Source organism: Nelumbo nucifera, chromosome 7 (genome assembly GCF_055504915.1).
Source record: "Nelumbo nucifera cultivar China Antique chromosome 7, China Antique-T2T, whole genome shotgun sequence".
In the NCBI taxonomy this organism is placed as follows: domain Eukaryota; kingdom Viridiplantae; phylum Streptophyta; class Magnoliopsida; order Proteales; family Nelumbonaceae; genus Nelumbo; species Nelumbo nucifera.
In genome coordinates this window covers 37,489,115-37,514,478 of record NC_142655.1, presented here as the reverse complement: position 1 = coordinate 37,514,478, position 25,364 = coordinate 37,489,115, and the positions used below count along the sequence as shown (strand labels likewise).

The window sequence follows — 25,364 nt, the reverse complement described above, 5'->3', positions numbered from 1 at the left end:
GCATTGCACTGAAGATCTTGCAAAGCTAGAAATGATTTTCTTGATTTTTAAACAACCCAGGATAGTTGTTTCAAGAAAGATGAGGCAATCATCAACAAATTGAAGGATGGGAGTCTTAAGGCCATTCGTTGAAGCTTTGCACCCAATAGAGTTGCCCTTCTCGAAAGCTTCATTTTCAAATCTTTGGCTAGTGCTTTAGCACAGCACATGATACAAAAATGTATGGAGAGAGAGGATAATCCTGTCTAATACCTCTTAAGGGAGTGAATTCCCTAGTGGGTATACCACTGATCAAAATTTAGTAAGAAATAGATTTAATATACTCCATTACCCACCTAATCCATTTCTTATGAAAGCTGAATTTCCTAAGGACTTTCTCAATGAAGTCCCACTCCAAACTATCATAGGATTTCTTCATGTCAATCTTGCATGCCAACATACCAGAGCTTCCCCTTTTCTTTTTCATTGAGTGAATCATTTCATGAACTATAAGGGTGTTATCATTTATCTACCTGTTTGGTACAAAAGCGCTCTAGAAAGAGGAAATTATATTGTCCAAAATGGGTTTGACACTATTGACCAGAATTTTGGAGATAATTTTATATACAACATCAATAGGCTTATTAGTCTATAGTTTGTTAACAGTTTCAGGTTTTTTCTTTTTTGGGATGAAAACAATGAAAATTTTATTTAGAATTGGTCACAAATTCCCAGAATGAAAGAAAGCTTTCATTACTTTACAAATAAAATCTTTTATGATATGCCAAAAAATAAAGCATTAAGTCCATCAGGCCCCAAGCTTTGAGGTCCTTGAAAGATTGAAGAGCCTCCAATATTTCTTCATTAGTGCATGACCTTGCTTATAGCTGTATTTTAGTCATTTGTGATGTTGTGCTCAATTCCACTAATGAAATCATCAATGTCACTAGTTCCTTTAGACTGGAATTCAAACTTGTTACTGAAGTAGTTTGAGATCTCAGAGGGATCTTCAATTTTTCCCCATTATCATCATCATTTGTGATGTGTGAAAAAATCTGTTGTTCTTATCCTCCGTAGACTTGAAGAAGTTCAAAATAAATTGACCGAAGGCAATAATAACATTATCCTCACAAAATTTGGAGAATGTTCTCCAAAAAACAATTAATTAAATAATATCTTTAATCGTGAGGAAGCTTATTGGGTCCATAAATCGTGAAGAAGCTTCTTGCCTGCAAGAGCCTTTTATCTAACCATCATTCTTGCTTGATCGGTGAATTGTGTGCGATAGACGGCAAATGTTGCTGCTCATTTAGTTGCTAGATGGAATTTATTTCTGTGTAGACTTTTTACTTGGTCTATTATTCCAGATTTTTTTTATGTAAAACTGTTGAGATGGACTCTTCATCGAACTAATGGAATTCTGCCAACGGGCTTCTTCCAAAAAAAAAAAAAATCGCCGCGTTGCAGTTGCTTAACTATTCTGGACTCCATTGATTAGGGGCGAAACACAACATCGATCATTGAGATCTGCGTACTAATTCCCGAAACGAACCTCTCTACCTCTTTGTTTATTTATTTGGTGTAAAGAACTCGATATGAAAAAGATAACAAAGCCCCATGAAATATTAGTGGAATCCAACTTTTGGGTTGGAAAATATTTGTTCATGAAAAGTTTACATAATAAGATTGGGCCGACATGTGACATCTATCTCTTTATAGTTTCCAACGAGGAAAAGATGGCAAGGAGAGAGAGAGAGAGAGCGCCATAGGGACCACCATGTATCAAATTATGAATATATGGCTCTTATTAAGAATGTTATCTGTTGATATTCTTACTGTGGGACTCATCTCTGTCCTGCTCGTTGACCAACCAATTGGCTCTCTTTCATTTGTTTGTAGATGTCACAAGTTGCCGGGACCCAAAAGTTCAGATTCAAAGACGCAACATGTTTGAGCCAGAACTTTAGTTTCAAGAAAGAGATGGGAGAAAGAGAGATCATCGATGTGTCATTTCTTTTATATCTAAGGTGAAAAGGGAAAGGAATCTTTAGATGGGAAATGCCAAATATGTCGTGGGATTTAACTCAAAATTCAAAAGCAAAAATAGAGATTTCCTTCATGATCTACATTGGGTTAAGTTGAAGATAGCTGGTTCTTTTTCTCCTCGCTGGTTGGTAGGGATGTAAACGGATCGGATCAGATTTCAATCAAGGTATATTCGAAGCCCATCTGGCATTGTCCATGTAAAAAGATCAGACCGAATCTAATAAGACTCGACTTGAATTTGAATCCTATCGGTAAGTCGGATCTTCAGATCTGATCCAATCTGACTTATTTTCTTTAAAAATTAATAAATTATTAAAAGAAAAATAAAATTTACTAATTTCAATTAAATAAAAAAATACATGTATTTTTTAATTATTTTCATTATATATGTACATGTTTTTTATAAAAAAATAAACAATATAATAAATTTATAAAAATATAATATAAAAAAAATATATTTATAAATAAATAAACAATATATATATTATTTATATTTATAAATATATAATATATCAGATTGGATAGGAGTGATCTGAATCTGACCCGATTTCTAAATGGATCATATTATCCGATCCGATCAAAAATCCGAATCGGAGTAATCCGAATTCGACCAAATAGGATCATCAGATCATATCCATTTGCACCCCTACTAGTTGGAAAGATGGCACACAAGACATGATAGCCTCTTCAAAATCATCATGATCGATTTTAAAAATGGTGAAACTGTGAAAGATCTTTGTTGGTTGTGGAGGGAATAAAATGAAATAGCTACACAACTTCTTTTCAAACAATATAAATTAAATATTAAGCAAAAAGAAGAAAAACAGCCTTCCTTGCTTTTTCTTCTGGGGTAATCAAAGCCTTGAATGTTCAACAGTTCTTAAAGACGTTGCTGGCAAAATTCTGTACTAAGGCGATTAGATTCATTGAATATGGGCTGAAAATGGCAAAACCAAATAAAAACGAAATCCTGAGAAACTTCTTTCATAACTATGTTAGCAATGCAAAGCATGTCCATGTTCACTCCCCAGTTGATCAATATCCGTGGATGAGTTAAAGTCAAAATCACAGCAATAATGAGTCCCCACGAGCCCTGTCTAGTTCTGAGGTCCCTCCCATACAATTTAACATGCTTTAGGGGTAAAATGGCAGCAGCAAATCAAGAAATTGGCAAGGTGGCTTAAAGATAATCCAAGCATCACTAAGGCTGTGTTTGGTTTTAAGGAAAACGAAGGGAAGGGTAGTGGAACTTATACAAACCAAAAACAGCCTATACAGAAAATATTATTAGGGTCTATTTGGTTCGCAGTCAGAATCGGAATCGAAATGGTCTATTCCCATGATCTGTTTGGTTCAGACAGAAATCGGAACGAGAATTGAAATCAACTGGAATATCCAAATAGGATTTTATTCCCAAGGGGAGGGAATGGCCATTCCCTCAAATTGGGGAATGGCATTCCACCAGGAATGGAATGGGATTCTGATTCCACCCAACCAAACAGTTGAAATTGGAATGGACCATTCTGATTCCGGTTCCAGACCCCTATTCCCATGAACAGACAGGACCTTAGTATAATTATTAGAAATAAGTAAAGTGATGGAAAAATAACAATCTCTACAGGCTTTCAGTAAATAACCATTTGTATAGATATATGACTGATAAAGGCATCTTAAGATTGACTGTAATTTCTAACAAAAAATAAAAGATAAGATTGATTGTTAGGAGGGAGAGATCAGAAGTATTTCTTTTTCCGTTTACTTTGATCTAAAATCTAATCATTACTGGTAGACCAGGCTAGTCAACAAATGATATATTCATACTACAGTATATGGAGGAAAGGCAATACTATATAATGATGGACCACAGATGGAAAATTCATTTATACTTATCCAATTTGGCAGCTCCACTTTCTCCAACCATCACCAATAATGTATACAAAAGGAAAAGAAAGCATGGACCTCAAAGAGTACTGGCAGGACCGTACATTGTACATAGATCGATAGACTTTGTATGTTATGACAATCGGGGACTATAGCTACAAAGCCGCTCCTCTTCATTGGCAACAATGGGCCAAGAAAATTATATGATACAACAAAAATTGAGAGGAGATATTTTATGAAACAATGTTAAATCTGTTACATTTTCCCACCTGAAAAAGGAAATTACCTGAAGAAAAAATAACATTTTGATCATCTTTCCAGAGCCAGTAAATTCGGTTGGAGTTACTGCTCTTATTAGAAGCCTAATTGAAATATTCCAAGGCTTCTGTCTGCCAGTCAATTGATATATACATGCAGAAGATTTTATCATGTCTTGTAAAATAGATTACGAAGGCAGTTAGGTATCATGCCACTTGAAGAACCATGACTTCTTGGTCTTGCAAAGAGTTCATTGGATTTTCAAAGCGGATTAATGTCAAATAAGCACAAACAGTTGCAATCTAACCTGTCAATATTTTAGAAGAAGACATCAATGATAAAATCTACAAGTGGGACTCAAATTGAACAAAACAACAAAACAGCAGAAAATGGAGAACTTATTTGAAGATAACAATATAGAGGTTGATGAGGCAGCAATGAAACTGGATATAACATTTCAGCCAAAGCATGTGACTGTTTCAACTTAAAGACTTGGTTTTGTAACTCTCTCTCTTTCTCTCTCTCTCTCTCTCTTTGTTTTGTGTGTATTGTGTGGAGGGGGGGTCCAGAAGTAAGGGATTTTGTCATGAAAATGGAAACTTGGGATAATAAAGACCAATAAAGAGAATAAAAGAAAAATTCCCTAAAATGTATAGCAGTTGCATAATGTGTTATATAAAAAAGCTTTTGCAATTATAATAAGGGAAAGAAGCATACCCAACTTTCCACTTTGAGTACTGTCAGTGGGAGGGCAACCGTCAAATGCCATCTTATGGTTCTTTTGTACTGTTTGAAAGCCATAAGGAAACATATTCATTGGCTGCAAGGCACAGTCAAGATGATAATCAGGAAAACCTACACAAATAAGAAATCTGCAAAAACAGTAACATTCAGTTGATGTAAAATATAGATAGGCTAACCTGAGCAGTTTGCATTTGCTGGAAACTCATATAATGTGCATACTGTTCTGGAAAATTAGAATTTTGCATCTGATTTTGAAAATTAATAGGATTCAACAATGGTGTTGGGCACATTGTTGATTGGTTTGGTGTGGAAGCTGAAGGTATAGCTTGATCAACAAGTGGGACCCTTGGTAATTGCATTGCACTGTGAATAGAAGGCAAAGGAGGTGGAGCCATTCCCATACCCATCCGTGATATGTAATTTTGGATTCCGGGAAACATCATTGGTGCCATCCCACTTCCCATCCACATTATCTAGTAAACAGTGAAAGAAGATAACATCTATGGTGAAAAATTAGCATTTAAGATTAAATATGTCGTAAGTTTGAATTCTGACCTGAAGCTGCAACTGGAGTGACTTCAAGTACTCAATCACCTCATCTAGCATGGATGCCTTGTCTGACTGTGGAATTATTACTACTTTAGTTTTAGACTGTTGAACGTATTATGGAAACTAGTTTGTAACATATAAAAAAAATTCACAACAGATAACAAAGAGACCCTTTTTTTCTCTTCTGTTTCTTCTTTCCCAGGTAAAATGTGATCAAAGAACAACCTAGAACATGGAAGTTTCGCATTTCCCCGTCTTTTCATGCACATGAAAAGCAGTGAAGAAAAACACATAATTCTTTGTTGTGTGCAATTGATTCTACTAGCAACATCAACTTCCTGCCTTCATTGATAGACTCAATGCATAAAAGAAATCTTTTCAAGCCCTACACAATTTAAATTGGATCAACTCTGTATAGCAATGATGCAACAGATAACACTGCTCACTAATTAATCGCTGATTCTTGCAAGAAGGCAAAATTGATCATGCTCACGGACAACTGCAAACTCAAAGTAATTTACCTTGTTACAGTAAGGTATTAGCTCTTGCAATGCCCTCATCTTATCATTGATTCTATCCCTTCGCCTCTGTACTATGAAAGGGCTACATTAAGAATATTGTCCATAACAGGCTATAAAATTCCATGATCGTCTTGAACCTACCCTCTCTGAAAGATTATGGACCTCAGCAGCACGGCTCCTACATGCAGATCCAGATCGTTGAGCTGGCTTAGTGGCTTTGTCTGATTCAAATTCCGCCTCCTACAGGTTTAGAAATAACACTTAAGCAGGTAAATCTAAATAACTTAACACACAGGAAATGAACAAATAAATACATAATCGAGAGAGAGAGGAGAGAGAGAGAGGGAGAGTTTCCACCTCACTTTGGCACTCAGATTCATCTGCATCTCTGCCCTTCCTCTTGTGGCTGGAAGTGCTCATGGATTCCTTGCCTGCTTTTCCGATACTACCCCCAGATCCACCAGAAGAAGAAGTAACAGTCCCATCTAATGTTCCTGTCTGCGTTCTTTTGCATTGAGGAAACATATTATGAACACACTCCTTGGCATTTCCTAGAAATACATCATTTGCACCAACCCAGTTGCTTGAAACCCGACTGAAATCAACCTCATTCAAGACTTGGTTGCTGCCACAGTGGCTTGACCCAACTGTCATAACTGATGACTCTCTAACCTCACTTATCACATTGCCTGATCCTTTTTGTTCAATGGGTTCGTTTGATGAGCCTAAATCAGCATTGCTTGCTCTTGAGAAAAGGGAAAAGTTTATGATTTTTCCACCTCCTTCAAAGTTGCATTGTTTCTGGGTCAAAGCAGGAATTTGCAATCTAGGAGGACAAATTGGGGTTTCAGCAAAATTTAGGTTGTTGGATTTTTTGACAGCAGGTTGTTCTGATCTTACAGCTGTAGTGCCAATAATAATATTGCTTTCCTCAGAAGCACCAAATTTAACTGGCTTGTCTCCTTCAAATTGATTGGTCTCCTCATCTGCATCACTTGAGTTAGAGTTGGGTAATTCACAGAAGAAATCAGAGCAGAACTCCTTTTCCAAAGAATCTTCAAACGGGAATTGGATCCATGAGGCAGTCTCATCATCTTGAATCAAATTGCTTGACTTTCCAAAAGACCCACAACCCTTGAAAGTTGATTGATCAGATTTCTGAAGCTGTCTCGATTCATTAGGTGCCAGACCTGGTTTCTTACGTGTTTGGCTGTGCAAAACTACCTGCCCATTTTGCCATAGAATCTCTGCTAGTCCATTATCGGGCCTGGAAAAGTAAGGCTGATTAAGTGAAGAACGCATAGTAGCAAATTTAACAAGAAAAATAAAACCTTCCTTCTCTTATCATTTTGGCAACAGAGAGATATGAAAGAAAATTTGTCGATACAAATACAATTTTGTGAGATACAGGTGTGTGGGTGGGTGGGAGAGAGAGAGAGAGTAACCCCATTGATTTTTTCTGGTTTGCCACAGGGAAATGATCGCCCTCCACATTCCAATTGGGAACACACTAATTCATGACAAGCCGAACAAACTTTCTGGACAACAGGAAAATTCAGGTAATAAAAATCAGAGCTTAAACCAAACAAGAAGTTTTGCCCATCTCAAGAAAAAAAAGGAAGAAACAAAACAAATAAGCCTACTTTAGTACAAAATCATTAAATCATTATTAAAAGCAACCGTATATTAAAGCTAAGAAGTACTTGTCTACCCTGTTCAAAAACTAAAATTTATGCAAATGACAATTTTAAAAAATGTCAAGCAACAAAATTAGCAATTAGCCTCACAAAAGAAAAAAACTATAGAAATAGAGAACAAGCTGTAGCTTCAAATTTCTCAAAAATGAGCCAAAAAAAGAGCAAATTCTATAATTAAATAAGGGGAAAAAAGATAATAAGTTGAAGTGCTAGCTCGAAAATAACCAAACAGAGCAAACGGGAACAACCCAGAAGGCAAATTATTAAAAGAAAAAGAATGTAAGGGGGAATATTTTAATGAAAAAAATCAAAATTCCTAACTTAAAGCAAACAAATCATACGAACAGTGGGAAGAATCACAGTATAAATTTGATGATAGAATCATTATAGAATGATATGAAATGAAAAAATAGCCTCAGATACCGGAAAATATACGTAACCCAGCCGCAAAATAATCCTGTTTATGAAGAAGAAAACTAAAAAAAAATAGAAATAGAACTAGAGGATATGACGGAGGAAAAAAGGATGATTTTCCAACATCCCGCCCTCAGAATAGAAGAAAACCAAGCCAAGACTCCTAAGTTGAGAAGCCACGAAACCCAATTGCAAGTGAATAAGCATAGTTTCCTCCCAAGTCGAAACAATTACTCCTTTCCCGAATAATAAAAACAGAAACCAAGATGATGAAATTAAGTAATCAAGACAAATAAATTAATTCACCTGATTCAGAACTACTGCATACCTCGAAAGCAGAATTAATCATCACTCATAGACACTCTCTCTGTTGCTCCGTTCGGACCGTTCCGTCTACGCTCGGAAGTACGAGTCTTGAGACAGAGCATTTAACTATAGTGAGAACAGACGACGTCAGGCACTCAAAAATGAAAGAAGCATTCCCCGCTGAATTATCTGACAATTATTTAAACTAGCCTTAAAATAGCTTCCTCTTGACCCTTTTTCCCAAAAGTACTGATTGCAGGATTTGATTTCACATCAACGCTGGAACAAACCAGCTAATACCGAGTCAGCCCTCACTTAAGTAGAGGGGATCAAGGATTAAAAGTACGTGTATGAGTATTAGGTACTGTATCGGATATAATTAGGTACTGTATCGGATATAATTACACTTTGCAAATATATGGATATAGATAAAAAATATGGAGATACTTGGATATGCTAGGAAATACCTATAAATTCTATAAATATATTAATAACATTATATTTAAGGTTAAATAACTATAATTAATGAATAAATATATATTATAATAGTATTTGTGAAGAAATATACTACAACTAACATAGTGAGATGCATAGAAATCATATAATTTTATTAATAATGCATCAATCTAGAATTCTAGAACATATTATAATACATGCACAAAAATATTATTATTCTATTTTCTATTGAAATGAAGGCACAAAAAAGTATTCAACTATTATATGTAAATTATTATATCATTTGCTTTCTATTTTATTATTTTTTAATTTTAATATTAATAAAAAAGTCAACTAAAAATTAATTATCAAATGTTTGGTAAACAATATTTTTATTTTTGTAAACAATAAAAACATTACTATAAAATTTAATTAAAATATCAATTAATAAATTATAAAAATACATAATATTAACTTAAAATATATCAAATATATTAAATTTTCTAAGATACATATCATATGCAAATTCATAATTATTAATTACTAAAATAGTTATTCCATTATTAATATTTTTATTCTATAAATTTTATGAAATAAAAAACCATTTTTTGAAATAAAAGTAGATTAATGGATTTGAAAAGTTCATTTTGTATTATATTCTCAAGCATTTTCTAAACAATATTTTTATTTTTGTAAATAATAAATATGTTTTTATTTAATGCAAACTAAAACATTAATTAATAATTTATAAAAATTTTAAGACACATATCATGTTCAAACTTATAAATTTTAAGTACTAAAATGATTATTTTATAATTCATATTTTTATTTGTATAGATTTCTTGAGATTAAAAATCACTTTTTCATATAAATGTTGATCTAAGAAATTATTTATTCCATTAGTTTAAAAAATATTAGTTTTGAATATTATTTTTTTAATCTTTAGTTGGAATTGTTGAACACAAATATGTGTTATTTGTTGTGATTACATGTGGACATTAGAATTGATAAAAAATATTTTATTTCATTTATTATCATAAGATAAAGGTTGGCTTAGTGGTTCAAAGGCATGTTTAGGCACCCCTCTCTCAAGATATAAATGACAACCCAATATGACAATCATTCAGGTTCTCAACTTTGCAAAACTCAAATTAATAAGGATGGGATTATAAAATTTGCGAATGGGATCCCTTCTATCATCTCCTAATCTCAGTTTTAAGGAAATGTTGTTAAGAATTAGGTACTAATATTCCCTAAATCCCCCACTTCTCTCCCTCTAATTCTGAGATTATGAGAAGCTTGAAGAAAAGATTTCATAGATTTAGAACTCCAATCTCAATCAATTCGAACTTAAATTACCAAAATATATGATATAAAACAACCAAATAACCAATAGTTAAGTAAAAGGAATTAGGAGTTAAGAAACCTACTTCTTTGATTATAGCCTTGTTTAAGTTTAATAGTAGCAATCTCAAAACCCAAGAATGACGTTTTGAGGAATTCGACTGAGAGGATGACTTGAAATTGTTCTTTGATGCAAGATAGTGGATATATGAGATGTAGGGGTGGACACGAGTCAAACTTTTCACAAGCCATTCGGGCTCAATTCGTTAAAAGCTCGGCTCAAATCGAGCTTCGAGCCGAATTTGAGCTTTATATTATATTCGTATAGTAATCGAGTTGAGCCCGAATGTTCTAAAGTTCGTCTCGTTAGGCTCGCGAGCCTAACAAGCTTATAAGTATAATTATGTATAGTTTATATTTTCATATATATATATATACATATATATTATACCTTTTCAAGAAATGTTATTCGTAATACTATTTTATAATGACAGTCCCTTATATACGGTGTAAATTCAAAAATCAAAAACCCTTCGACCTAACCTAACCCTTCGAAAGTTCAGTCTCCTGATCTCCTCTCCTCTCTGTTCTCTCTGCTCTCTCATCTCTCCTCTCCGAGTCTCCTCTCAACTCTTAAGCTCTCAAGCGGTCAAGCCTCAGCCTTTGACCAGTCGCTACTACCATAGCTCTGCCTCTCGCCTCTCCCCTCCTCTCAAGCTCTCCTCTCTCATGTCTCCTCTCCTCTCAGCTCTCAACTGTCAATCTCACAATCGCAGTCCAGAGACTCCAGACTCACAGGTCGCAGACTCTCAGCCGCAATCCATAGCCTATCCAGCCTCTCAAAGTCTAGCCTCTCACCGTCTCACACACTCACAAACAAGGACAGATTAGGTTTGCTTTCGTCTTCTTTTCATTATGTTCTAGGTTTGGGTTTTTTAGTTTTTTAGTTTTAGTTTTTATAGTTTTCTGCGATTTCAAATTAGCAAATGTTTATTTTTCATTAACATAGCTTGTTTATTATTACTTTTCATTAACAGGGGAATTATCAAATGTTTTTTTTTTTCAAGGCTTTTGGAAATATATTAACAGAGGAATTATATTTAGCTGACACTTGTTTATTCCACTTCTTTTGTTTTTTTAACAAAATCTTGTGTCAAAACTCATATATGGTTTAGGCATTTAGCTCTTCTGCAAGTGCAAGCTAAATAGTTGTATCATGATGAATTATTTTGACACATGTGCACCAGCCACACTTAAAGTTGAATGGCAGGTTGACAGTACTTGAATTAATTCATTTTGTTTCTTAAAATATATCATTAGAATACAAGAAAATAATTGTATTATGATGAATTATTTATGAAATGTGTTTTTTTTTTTCCTTTTATGATTTGTTGAGGTATGCAGCAATTAGCAAAGTTGAAAACTGTTGAGTGTTGACACCATCAAGCTTTATATACAAAACCCATTTAAAGCCACTTCCCAATCTGAATGTCTACAAAAAGAATAAATTAATGAATACTGATAAATTAAAAAAAGAATGAATAAATGAATGAAAGAAGAATTTTTTCTACAAATACTTATGGTGTTGACTCCAAACTTAATAAGGTGCCAACTCCTAGAGAAACCTAGCGGTTTCGACTCCATTAGAAACCTAGTGCATCCTCTAATATTGCCCTACTCTTTTCTTTTCTTAATCTTAAGTCTTCACTCCCTTTCTTAAATATTAAACAACATAGTCCAAACCTGTTCAACTTATTAATTTAAACAAAATTGATCACAAGGTATCTTGTTGTGTAGGAACACCATCATCCCCTATCCATGATCACAATGTTTCATCAACAAATGTTCCTTCAACCTCAATAGGACCCTCACCATCTCATTCTATGTCTGGTCCTTCCCCTATAATCATGGTTGACTTTGCTGATGACTCATCTCCAAATGAGACAAGTCAAACAACAAATAATGCAAGCAATCCCTTTGACACTCCTTCTACCACAGATGGTACTTAGATTGAATCTCAGAACCCTATTGAAGAAGACGATCCAATACAAAAATCAAAAAGACAAAAAACGTTAGATGTATGGAAGGAACTCAAAGAGGTTGAAGTTGTTGATGGAACAAAGAAGGCGTAGTGTGTCCACTGTAAGAGTAAATTATCTATACAATCTACTGGGGCAACAAGTCACATGGCCCGACATTTAAAAACATGTATATCAAGAAAAGAGGTTCAAAAAGTTGAAAAGCAACGGAAGCAACAAATGACCTTGAATTTCCAACCAATGGATTCCAATGTTGATGTAGACATTGTAGGCCCTCCTCTTTTGGATACTTCTATTGCTGCAAAGTATGACCATTCCAAAATGAGGGAAGCAGTTGCTCATTGGGTGCTTATGCATGAGCATCCATTTACTGTAGTGGAAGAGAACGATTTTAATTTCATGATGAAGATGTTTAATCCTACTTTTGAGAAGACCTCTCGTAAGACAATAAAGAATGATTATGTAGCTGTGTATGATGATCAAAAGAAGAAATTGAAAAATCTTTTAAAGGGTATTTCAAAAATTAGCATCACCACTGACCTTTGGAAGTCATAAAACCAAAGGAGAGTATATGGTGATAACTGGTCACTTTGTAGATGCTAATTGGAGGTTACAGAAGCGTGTTCTCAATTTTGTCCATGTTTCTCCACCTTGTCATGGGGTTGATATTGCAGATGACATTTATAAATGTTTAAAAGAGTGGGGACTCAAGAATAAGGTGTTTATAGTTTTTGTGGATAATGCATCATATAATGATTCTTGTTTGAGGTTTTTGAGAGAGATCTTTTCTAGGAATAGGAGGTTGCTTTGTGTTGGAAAATTGTTTTATGTTCGATGTTGTGCACGTATTCTGAATTTGTTGGTTTAAGATGGTCTTTGTGAAATTGGTCACATCATAGAAAATGTTCGTGAAAGTGTCAAATACATTAACCAATCTGAGGCTAGGAAACAAACATTTTCTGAAATTGTACAACAATTATGACTTGGTACAAAGAAGTTCGTTACTGATTGTCCTATCCGTTAGAATTCAACATTTGAGATGCTGTCATGTGCTTTGAAATTCAAAGATGTGTTTCCAAGATTTCAAGAAAGGGAACCAAATTATGACTATTTGCCAACTCTTGAAGAATGGTAAAAGGTGGAAAAAGTATGCGAGGTACTTGAAGTTTTCAATGTAGTCACGAACATTATTTTGGTAGTGAGTATCCTATTTCTAATTTGTACCTCAGTGAGATATATAGGGTGAAAGAAATTTTAAACTTGAAGGCAATGGATAAAAATGATTTCATTAGAAGGATGGTTGGAAAGATGAAGGAGAAGTTTGATAAGTATTGGGGTGAAACTATTCAGAAACTGGTTGAGATGTGTTTTCCAGAAATCTATTCAGAAACTGAAACTAGAAATAACATTGAGCAAGTTCGAGTTGCTTTGTACCAACTTTATATGAGTATGTAGCTGCTTATAATGCTAGTAGTGAGCAATCATCCACTCAAGGGAATGGTAGCAATAGATCTTCAAATTCTAGTTCCAATTCTCAGTTATCAACAAGCTTAGGATGGTCAAAGTTGATGAATTATGTGAAGAGAGTTGAGACCATTACATCACCAAAATTAGAGTTGGATATGTATCTTGAGGAAGGTGTATATATTTGTGAGGATGAAAGGTCACATTATGAGTTTAATGCTTTGGAATGGTGGAAGGCTAATAATTTGAATAATTGGGTGTTGTCGAAGATGGCGGCTGAGATTCTTGCCATTTTAATATCAACAGTAGCTTCAGAATCTACATTTAGTGTTGGTGGTAGGGTAATTGATCCCTATCGTGCATCCTTAGCTCTAGAAACCGTTCAAGCTCTGATTTGTGGAGGGGATTGGATTTCTATGTTTCATGGGGTGAAGAAAAAACAAAAGGTATATTACACTAACTTCTATTTTTTTGCTTAGTGATTATTAATTTATGCTTTGATTTGTTTATCAATGATTTAATTTTGGTCCTTTTGCATGTTTGTAGGTGGACAAAAAGCCAATTGAGATACTTCTACCCATTTCTTAATGATGTAAGCATTGGGTAGATTGTTTGGATGCCAATGAGTTGTGGCCATGTTGATCATTGTTGTGGTATATTAGAATATTTGGGTTGTGGATTTTTTGAGTTGTTTTATGGATTTTTGAGTGCATCAAACCATTGAACTTATTACCTTTTTGAACTATTGAACTTATTTGATGGTTTGTTAACCCCTTTTCTAGTAGATCAAAATTAGTTGGCATTCTTTTTGAATTGGATTTTCTTAGTTTTGTTGATTTGGAAATTAGATGTTCTTAAGTTATTTGCTTAAATTTTTAGATGCTTCATGCTTGCATAAGTTGAGAAGCTTCGAAAAGCAGGTTATTCTCGGTTCATCTATCCTATATTCAAGTGTTTTTGTTTTTTTTTTTTTGCTTTTTTGTTTCTAATCTTTTTATTGTTTCAGATTGGGACCCCTCTAGAAGAGAGGGAGAGAGAGAGAAAGAGGGTGTTGCCTATGGAGGGGACCCTTCAAATTTGCGTGAACCACCATTTCAACAAGATGACAAAGATTGTGAACCAGGTATTTTTGAGTTCAATTTTTATTTTTATTATGGTTCATCTATTTTTAATTATGGTTCAGCTTTTCCTATTTATTTGAACAATTAAAGGAGTATGGGAGTTGGATAAAAAAAATTAAAATAAGGTCCACAACTAAGATAGTAAAGTGATCATTTGAATTCATGAGCATGTTCAAGGATTTTTCTTTATCTTTATTGCAGAAAGAACAAGAAAACTATGGTTTGGTGCTGACCTAGATCCTTTCTATTAAAATAAGGTCCACTGGATTTGTGAGAGGTAGTCAACATAATTCAGCCTTAATCCTAAGTCCTAACCATTTGGAGTCTGCTAGGACTGGTTTCATCATGACTTGTAATAATGCTAAAATTGAATAAACTTTAAACCATGAGTCTAGAAAATAATAACATTTGGCAAAAGGAAGTAGTGAAATCAAGCCAACCTGAATGAAACCTGATCCTAACCCAACATAATGTTTTAAGGTTGGATCTGGGTTAGGCAACTGCTCATTTGGTTAGGGATGTCTTAATCAGACCTAACCTGAACCGACTTAATCCCCTACTCATGATAAGTTGTCTAGTCTGTTGTGTATGATTTTGTCTCTGGCCCATCCAGTTCCCATCTAATTTCATGTTAGTAATGGCTTAATTGAATGTGATTACCACAGTTATCTACATACCAAGAAGAGCTAAAAGAAATGAAGGGCCTGTCCAGAGAAGAATACATTGGATAATCGAGAAGGTAATTTCAACAGTTACTAAAAAGAATTCCAAATTTGCTGAATAACTGAGGTGTTTATATGGATTGAATTTGCAGGAAAAGTAGTGGGTTTTCCAGGGGAGTTTCAAAATACCGTGGGTTTGCAAGGTATTTATGGAATTAAAGGAATAACAACTCTCTCTCTCTCTCTAGATCTATATTTATCTATCTATCTACGTATCTACATTTCTTTTCTATCCCACCAACTCCAACTATTTAGAAATCTCCTCTAATGTGGAAAGTTCCTACTGTAAAGTTCTAACTTCTCATCAAATTAACAGTGTACTTCACAAGGACTATGGTACCTACTATACATTCAAAACATAGTACATTTGGCAAGGAACATTTACTAACAGCTTCACATGTTAGGTTTTGTTCTTTTTTATGTTTGTCAATTAAATTGATTTGGAACAGGAGAATTATTCAACCAAACAGCAAGGCCAAAGTACCCCCCCAACCATGTAGGATTCTGTACTACTTCTTTATGGGATTCTGTACTCTTGGCAACTGATGTTCACTTTGCAGACATCACCATAATGGAAGATAGGAAGCTCAAATTGTCCCAGTTGTAACAAATACCTTTACCTTGGAACATTTGGTAATTCCTTCTAAACCCTTTATTTACTTAACAACCTCCCTCTCTCTCTCTCAACAAGATTGCGAAAGAAAGAAGGTTTTATTTTTTTTTTCTTCACTTGCTCTGAATATAGACTTTACTCTCATTTGGGACATGAGAGCTCCTGCTACTTGAATTTAGGTGGTCCTGACTTGTCATTGTTCTTGGCAGCTAAAGGATTTTGAGTTTATCAAAGTTTTCCACCTAGAACCTATGCCATTTGACATGGAGCGTGATCTTCTCACCGTAACATACAAGAAGAAGAGGCCTCAATTACTCAAGTACTACCAGGTTAGTTTCTTGCCCCTTTCTTGGAATTCCAAAACGTTCCCCTAATTCTAAATTGATGGGAGATCTGCCTAGAGTTTTAATTTCCATCATGGCCGAAAATTCACAATAGTTCGGCGCAAGGACAGATGGCACCATTAGACGTGTTAATGAGGTAAGTCATGCTAATTTAGAAAATTAGATTTCAGATTTAACTGCTTTGGTTAAGCAACTGGCTGTAGGACAATTGCAAACAGCTAAAGTGTGGCATCTATTCGATCCCTGGTCATCCTATGGACATGTGTCCATCACTACAGTAGGATTGATGCAACAAGTGCCGTAGGAGGATTCCCAGGTCAGCCTCAACACAATTATGACCCCTACTCCAATTATTACAATCCGGGGTGGAGGGATCATCCAAATCTAAGTTACGAGAACCAAGGAGGACGGTAGAATTATCAGCCCCAATTTTCAGCACCTATCACAGTGCAAGGCCAACCCTCAAATTCAGGTATGTCATTAGATGAAATAGTTAAGGCTCTAGCTACTAACACTCAGCAATTTCAGCAGGAAACAAGAGCTAGTATTTAGAATTTGGGGAACCAAATCAGTCAACTTGCCACTTCTATTAGTAAGATGGAGGCGTAGATCTCTTGGAAACTACCATCACAAACGGTAGTCAACCCAAAGGAGAATGCAAGTGCAGTAGTGTTGAGAAACGAAAAGGAGTTGCAGCCCCAATCGAGCTCACCATCGAATGCAGCTAAGGGAGACAAGGAAGATGAGAGACACGGGTCAAACGAATGCCCCATTGAGGTAATATCCAACCCCCCTCTCCCTAAGGTTACTAATGCTATTATACCACCTTTTCCTAGTAGGTTGGAGAAGTCCAAGAAAGAGGAATATGAGCAAGAGGTGCTAGAAACTTTCAAGAAGGTGGAAATCAATATCCCTTTGTTAGATGCTATAAAACAGATCCCAAAATATGCAAAATTTTTGAAATAATTATGTACTAACAAAAGGAGGTTGCGAATTGATGAGAAGGTAAGAGTTGGAGAGAACGTTTCAGCCGTGATCAAGAGGACCTTACCAGAAAAACATGCTGATCCAGGTATATTCATCTTTCCTTGTGTGATTGGCAATAAATGAATCGAGCGTGCCATGTTAGACTTAGGTGCATCTATCAATGTCATGCCATACTCGATTTACTGTGCCTTGAGATTAGGTCCTTTAAAAGAAACTAGAGTTGTTATTCAACTAGTTGATCGTTCTAATGCCTACTCGGAAGGGATTGTTGAGGATGTATTGGTGTAGGTTAATGATTTAATTTTTCCAGCCGATTTTTACATCCTGAAAATGGAGGATACAGTCACAAGTTCAGCTCCACTTTTATTAGGCAGGATTAATGAAAACGGCAAAGACCAAAATAGATGTGGATGAGGGTATCCTCTCCATCGAGTTCGACGGGGAAATTATTAAATTTAATATTTTTGAAGCAATGAAGTACCCCAATGAATGTTATTTGATTTGTTCGGTTGACACTATTGATTCAATTGTGCAGGAAGTTTTTGAAGAAGATATGAATGAGGAGCTCGAACTGAGTGCACAATTGGATACGAAGGCCCCTATTCCAGATTTGAACCCACCCATGATGGATGAAAGGGGAGAACATCGAAAACTGCATCTACGAGAATTAGAGGATCTGATTCAGGATTTTTAAAAATAGGGAAGTTTGTTTTTCTTTTTTCTTTTTTGTTTTTACATTTATAGTTTAGTTTTTCTATCATTTCTTTGCATTTAACCTCACATTGGGGACAATGTAAGTTTTAAGTGTGGGGGAGGGGATTTAGGTTGCGTTTTAAAATTTGATTTAAGTCGTGTTTTTTTGCATTTGTTTTTCAAAAAAAAAAAAAAAATCAAAACCTCAACTCTTTTGAAATCAATTGAAGCAATGTTGTAGGGAAATTCTTGTGAACCTAGTAAAGAAATATGATCAAGGAGTACATGACTTATCTGAAGCCATTTCCAGTTAAGGTAGTCCTAAATTCTGGTTTAAGTAAATAGGGTAAATACTTCACCATTGCCACAATTGGTAGGATGGAGCATAAAATGCGCCTACCGGTCAATTTATCTGATGGTAGGATGGAGCATAAAATGCACCTACCGGTTAAGTAATCTGATGGTAGGATGAAGCATAAAATTTACTTACCCGCCAAGTCATCTGATAGTAGGACAGAGCATAAAATGCACCTACTATCTAGCAATTCAAATAGTAGGATGGAGCATAAAATGCACTTACTGACCAAGTAATCCAAAAGTGAGATGGAGCATAAAATGCACTCACTTCTTTAGATGAGAGAAAAAGAAAATAAAAAGAGAGAAGAGAAAGAGGTTTTCCCTGATTTACTACTCGGTTTGCAGTAGCAAAAAATTGGATTGACTGATGAATGAGTCGTGTATGACTTGATTGTGTTGATTTAACAGTTCACAATATTTAACCTATAATATTTGTGGAGAAAGATGAAGGAGAGTTGAGTTTAAAAAATCAGTAGATAATTTGTTTGTTTTTGCTTGTGTTTTGTCTTGCCCGAGGACGGGCTGTTAGACAATTTTGTATGCCTTTAGCTTCAATCAGAATGATGTACTTTTTGAGTTTATTGTAAATGAATAAAAGTGCATATTTGATTCATGTTCCCTTGGTATATTTCTGTGTAATACCCTTAAAGTAGATGCTTAATGAGACTCGTGTTAGTTTAGAATGTTTACAGCCAGTGAGTCGGTCTAGGAAGACCTATCCTGATAAGGCTGACACTGTGGTGCCACCAAGTCGGTTGGGGTGGTCTGTCTCAGCTGCCAGGGTGAGTCCCTAGGCACATACAGTGTAGGATTAATTAAATCTATGAACTGGACCAGATTTTCAGTATTGCCCTGGACCTTAGAGATTGATGGGTAAAACTGGAAAGATACACTCGACCCCTAGACTCGATTATGATACTGCACTATGTGTCGGATTTGGCTGTCTTTAATGTATCAATCAGTGAGATCCTTAGTGGGGGTCAAAACCTGGGTATGTTGGGATAGTTTGAGAATTTATCTGAGTGGGTAATCATAATGACAAGATCAGCCCCTTTGTCGGACAAAGGTAATGATCGAGGATGCACTCTCATTGATGGAAACCAAGATTGTCGGCAGCCGATTTCAATCGTTGAGATTTATTTTATAAAGTATATTTTATATGAGATATAAAAGTATATATATTATAGTTTGTAAAATGTTTGCAAGAAGGTTTTAATTCCCGGGATCCATATAAGTAAAGAGTGCAACACTGTTCCTTGCAACCGAGGGAGAGGTCATCTCTTGTTGGGCAGTGTATGATTATTATGGGTTGAGAGGTTAAGTGTAAGACCATTGAGGATAATACTTGATGGGCTAATTTTGCATCTGTCCACAGTTCTTGGATGTTATAATGTGGCTTGGCCCAGGGACCACTTAGGGTAAGTGTTGGGCCCATAAAGCCCATTTGATGGGTTTCAGGGGGTGCACTGTCCATAACAGTGTATTCAGCTAGGCCTAGTAACAAAGGCTGGGCCGAACCCATGTGACTGATGTGTAGATCAATGCTTGGGTCCCATGCCATACAAGGAAGTCCAACTGGGCAATAGTTAGGAAGGTTAAGTGAGCACATAAGCTTAATGAACCTAAAGCCCATTTCGAACTGGACTTATTTAATAAGTTAAATATGGGCAAATTCTGAGATGGGTCAGTAGATAGGATAAGGTCTTAACCCTATCCACTCAGAGAGTCCAGATCTGAATATGATTCAGATCTAGAAACCTCCTAATGAGATTAGAAGAAGGCTGATCTAATCTACAGATAAGATAAGGGTTTATCCTTATCACCTAAAGAGAGGTCTGATCCAAATATGATTTGGATCAGCAGCTCCGAATGGGATTAGGAGCTGATTATTTAGGTTTACAAAAGGAGGGGGCGGCAACCTTTAGAAGAATCATATAATAAGATCCTCTTCAGAGCTAAAATTAGAGAAAAAGATTTCTGCAATCCCTGCAAAGATCTTTCTTGCCGCCTCCTTCCTACAGCCGCCAGGCATCCAGTTCGATCTCCAATTGTGGGAGAAGTCAATATTCGATTTTGACATCAGTTCTTTGAGAAAGAATTGATAGGAAGCTGTTTCTTGCGAAGGACAAAATTCTTGGTGAAGAATACTAGTAATTCTGCTCCATCATGCACTGTGCCATCTTCAGTGGGAGCAGTCTTTGGATCATTTCTTGGGCGTGAACACTTTCGTTGGGGGATACTATTTCTCTATATCAGGTATAATCCTCTCGTACTCCTTTTGGTTCATATTTGGTTCAGTTTATGGTTCAAGAATGATCATTGAAAATATGATTTTCTAAATAGGGAATGCAATTCCCAGTTGAAGGGAGAGAAATTTTTGAAATTCGCCCCTTTATTCCGCAAGATTTGGGCGCCCATATGATGAATCTCTCATCCCTTTATGGGCAAGGTTTAAGTGTAGGGGGATTTGATGAGACAAAAAAGAACCCTATTTTTATTCCCTAATATTCACTCTTTTACATTAATTTAGCACTTAAGTGAACTCATTACTCTTGTATTTCGATTCAGGGCAAGCAAGAAGGCAATTGGAAGAAAACAAGGCAAATCGGGTGATTTTGCATAGTTTCGGCAACAGTCAGTAATCTCGGCTTAACTCTCAATTCCGGACTTCGATTTGGACAATTCAAGAGGCATTAGAAAGATGAAAAAAAGACCCATAACTTTTATATTTTAGGTTTTGACAGATTCGGTCCGCATCGAATACCAAACCGGCCTTGAAGTTGGAGCAAGTTTGTAGCCAGGCCCATTTCACAACTGAAGCCCAACTCGCAGAACCTTGAAGCAACCCAAGTTAGCAAAGCAGCCCAACCCGAATTCAAGAGCCTAGAGTCCCAATTTCGAATGTAATCTCCAGAAAGAAAGTCTTATCAGATTTAAAGTTTTGAATGTAATCCTTAAAAGATAAGATATTAAGATTACTGGATAGGATATGATAGAAGTAGATCAGACTAGGATTTTCTAATTTTAAAGTTAATCTCCTAAAGGGAGTTGGAGAGAGCCCCTCCTCCTAAAGCTATATAAAGGGTGGGGGGGACCAGCTTTAGGAATCACTCACTCCAAGATCCAAGAGATCATCAAGCTACCAAGAGAGCAGTTCGGCCATAGAGAAGAAACGCATGGAGGGTTCGAAGATCATGAGCAGCTAAACTTCTCTTTTCTGGTTCAAGGGGGGAGGTTCGATTGAGTCATTGTGAGATTTTGTATTTAATTTAAGTTATTGTTTTCTAATTCAAGTATTCATTGATTCTTGTGCATATTTTCATTGGATGTTAATGTTAATTAGTCTGACAAATTGAATTAATGTTGATTTTCCTACTGCTATCCATGATTTCGGTGATCCGTAATTGTCACGAATAGTGGTACAAGTAGCAATTAGGTTAATATCTTTTTGGATTAATTGTTTGTGACATCCTTTGACCAAAGTATTGACATGGTTTAACCTAAGGGAATCAATGGAACAAGATTTGATAGTTGCAGCTATCTCAATTATTGTTGTTTTGGTTTAACTGTTTTCACAAAGCTTAATGCTATCACTAATTGATATGGAACGCTATCGTACCCAGTCAATTAGTGATAAGTGTTGATTGAATGCTGGGTTTGGTCAGATGATTTAGGAAAACATAAGGTTTATTATGGCTATCCTAATAAATCTAAGGTTAAAAGCTTGAATTGCAAGATTACCAGGGATACCTATGATTGATGGTCAATTGGCTAAACTGAACCCCTGAACCAGAATTCGGTAAGACTGATTTCTCTTGTTTGTTTAAGTTTGCTATTTCTTCTTTTATTTTCAGTATTTAATTTTCCCACTCAGTTATATTATTCATTCGGCTGAGAGATTATTGTTTAGCTCCTTGTGGGATTCGACCTAATACCACTTTTACTACAAACATTTTATTGTGGGACTAGCACTAATTTTGAGGGCTTCAACAACCCATCACTAATAGATGACTCATTTCAAATGTTCTCTATCTTTGCAATTCTGCATGCTTTTTCCTTAGCCATTCAGAATTTGTACCCAACATGTGTGATTTCCCTTGATTGGGTCTATATGGCAAACCATCAACTCATGCTTGGACGGACATAGAACAAAAGTTCACTAAATGAGGGATTTAAAATCAAAGAAGAATACCGTAGGAAAAGGGCTTGGATCATCTAATTGTCATTTGTTACATGGTTTGTTTAATTCTTTCCCATTGAAGAAGCCCTTGGATTAAATTGTTTACTTTAAGGTAAGATGCATGCATAAGAAAAGTGGAAGAGATGGAGTGATTACAAAATTTATTTTTTCAAAAGTTTTTTATTTTTCCAAATAGTGTTTTAGAAAGTTCAAATTCGAGCTTGAACACATACATTCTGTACTCGAGCCAAACTCGAGCCTCCATTTTTTATTTGAATCGAGCTTGAGCCTGAGCTCGAGCCTTGCAGTTTCCTACCAAACCAAGCTCGAATACTTAATTATTCAGCTCGGCTCGGCTCATAGCCACCCTTAATGAGAGGGTTTTTGTCTTTCTTAAAGGTTAGGATGTGAATGTAGGGAGAAATAGGGCAATTTTGGCAAATTCTACCAAGAGATTTGGAATTTTCTTAGATTTTTGTTAAAACTAGTTGGGGATTCGAATAGGGTTCTCTCGTTTGTTTTTTCCTCTCTAATGTCCACCCTCAGAGCTCAAAAACCATCTTATTTATAAAGAAGAAAGGTTAGAGCAAGTCTGAGACAAATCACCACATATCTAGGGTTTTAGAGAAGCTAAAACATGTAAGAAGGCTCAAAATATCAATCTATCATTCTTTTTCAGAAGATCTCTAGGGTTTTATCAGTCAATCCAAGATTTCAATGATTTTCTTTAGTTTTCTCATCCCTAGTGGTGTTGTTTTCAAATCTATTCATGTTAGGTTTGAATCTGACATCTCAGTAGCAAAAACTGTAAATCTGAGATGGCTATAATGGCTCTTATGTCAATTTCTAGGTTCAAGAGGGGTTACTTTGGGATCTCAATTGGCTATGGATTGAGAAATGGGTAGAAGTATAAAAAACTGTAAATCTACCCAAAGCTCGAAGCATCATTAAGAAATGGGTAGAAGTATCTCAATTGGCTTTTTGTCCACCTACAAACATGCAAAATGACCAAAATTAAATCATTGATAAACAAATCAAAGCATAACTTAATAGAGTACCACTAAGCAATAATAAATAGAAGTTAGTGTAATATATCTTCTGTTTTTTTCCTCACCCCATGAAACATAGGAATCCAATACCCTCCACAAATCATAGCTTGAATGGTTTCTAGAGCTTAAGATGCACGATAGGGATCAATTACCCTACTACCAGCACTAAATGTAAATTCTGAAGCTATTGTGGATATTGGAATAGAATCTCAACCACCATCTTCGACAACACCCAATATTTCAAATTATTAGCCTTCCACCATTCCAATGCATTGAACTCATAATGACCTTTCATCCTCACAAATATATACACCCTCCTCAAGGTACATATCCAACTCTGATTTTGGTGATGGAATGGTCTCAACTCTCTTCACATAATTCATCAACTTTGACTATCCTGAGCTTGTTGATAACTGATAATTGAAACTAGAATTTGAAGAAGATTTATTGCTACCATTCCCTTGAGTGGATGATTGCTCACTACTAGCATTATAAGCAGCTACATACTCATATAAAGTTGGTACAAATCTCCTCGAACTTGCTCAATGTTATTTCTAGTTTCAGCTTCTGAATAGATTTTTGGAAAAAACATCTCAGCCAGCCTTAGTTTGCACCTCGGATCCATGACGGAAGCCACAACCATTAACAGATTACATTCACCCCAATACTTATCAAACTTCCCCTTCATCTTTCCAACCATCCTTCTAATGAAATCACTTTCATCCATTGCCTTCAAGTTCAAAATTTCTTTCACCCTGTATATCTCACTGAGGTAAAAATTAGAAGTAGGATAGTCACTATCAAAAATAATGTTCGTGACTACATTGAAAACTTCAAGTACCTCACATACTTTTTCCACATTTTTCCATTCTTCAGGCGTTGACAAGTAGTCATAGTTTGGTTTCCTTCCTTGAAATCTTGGAAAAACATCTTTGAATTTTAAAGCACATAACAACATCTGAAATGTTGAATTCCAACGGGTAGGAAAATCAATAATAACCAACTTCTTTGTACCAAGTTGTAATTGTTGTACAATTTTAGAAAATGTTTGTTTCCTAGCCTCATATTGGTTAATGTATTTGACACTCTCACGAACATTTTCTATGATGTGACCAATTTCACCAAGACCATCTTGAACCAACAAATTCAGAATATGTGCACAACATCGAACATGAAACAATTTTCCCTTACAAAGCAACCTCCTATTCCTAGAAAAGATCTCTCTCAAAAACCTCAAACAAGAATGATTATATGATGCATTATCCATAGAAACTGTAAACACCTTATTCTTGAGTCCACACTCCTTTAAACATTTATAAATGGCATCTACAATATCAACCCCACAATGAGGTGGGGGAACATGGACAAAATTGAGAACACGCTTCTGTAACCTCCAAATTAGCATCTACAAAGTGACCAGTTATCACCATATACTCTATCCTTTGGTTTTGTGACTTCCAAAGGTTAGTGGTGATGCAAATTTTTGAAATACCCTTTAAAAGATTTTTCAATTTCTTCTTTTGATCATCATATACAGCTACACAATCATTATTTGTTGTCTTTCGAGAGATCTCAAAAGTAGGATTACACATCTTCATCATGAAATTAAATCCTTCCTCTT

At 35.5% G+C, this 25,364-nt stretch overlaps 2 protein-coding genes and 1 long non-coding RNA gene across 18 annotated transcripts; 1 reads left to right on the top strand and 2 right to left on the bottom strand.

Annotated features, from left to right (window-relative positions):
* Nucleotides 1–3,855: 3,855 nt before the first annotated feature.
* LOC104590899 (transcription factor PHYTOCHROME INTERACTING FACTOR-LIKE 13-like) lies at nucleotides 3,856–8,574 on the bottom strand. Of its 4 annotated transcripts, none has more exons than XM_010249663.3 (9): nucleotides 8,418–8,574; nucleotides 7,424–7,516; nucleotides 6,336–7,245; nucleotides 6,120–6,218; nucleotides 5,979–6,044; nucleotides 5,464–5,529; nucleotides 5,085–5,381; nucleotides 4,882–4,984; nucleotides 3,856–4,471 (listed from the first exon to the last, which is right to left on the bottom strand). In XM_010249663.3, the coding sequence occupies exons 2-9, from the start codon at nucleotides 7,426–7,428 to the stop codon at nucleotides 4,467–4,469; spliced, it is 1,551 nt and encodes a 516-aa protein (XP_010247965.1). In that variant the 5' UTR covers nucleotides 7,429–7,516; nucleotides 8,418–8,574; the 3' UTR covers nucleotides 3,856–4,466. The 4 variants fall into 4 exon arrangements, with proteins under 4 accessions (XP_010247965.1, XP_010247966.1, XP_010247967.1 ...); XM_010249664.3 differs by having other exon boundaries at nucleotides 8,396–8,533; XM_010249665.3 differs by lacking the exon at nucleotides 8,418–8,574 and adding an exon at nucleotides 8,099–8,336.
* A 2,114-nt stretch (nucleotides 8,575–10,688) lies between these two features.
* Nucleotides 10,689–21,908, top strand: LOC104590898 (uncharacterized). 13 transcript variants are annotated; one of them, XR_016078919.1, is made up of 10 exons: nucleotides 10,692–11,065; nucleotides 11,972–14,123; nucleotides 14,224–14,597; nucleotides 14,684–14,800; nucleotides 15,464–15,537; nucleotides 15,613–16,153; nucleotides 16,343–17,374; nucleotides 17,483–17,549; nucleotides 18,000–20,770; nucleotides 21,083–21,908. It is a non-coding gene; the product is annotated as an uncharacterized LOC104590898 (long non-coding RNA). The 13 variants fall into 13 exon arrangements; XR_016078921.1 differs by having other exon boundaries at nucleotides 10,692–14,123; nucleotides 15,613–15,663; nucleotides 16,081–16,153; XR_016078920.1 differs by having other exon boundaries at nucleotides 10,692–14,123; nucleotides 21,083–21,148; nucleotides 21,259–21,906.
* Nucleotides 21,909–24,242: 2,334 nt separating this feature from the next.
* LOC104590900 (zinc finger BED domain-containing protein RICESLEEPER 2-like) lies at nucleotides 24,243–25,148 on the bottom strand. The gene has a single exon (XM_010249666.1). It carries the CDS (start codon nucleotides 25,146–25,148, stop codon nucleotides 24,243–24,245), a length of 906 nt encoding a protein of 301 aa, XP_010247968.1.
* Between the last annotated feature and the right edge of the window lie 216 nt (nucleotides 25,149–25,364).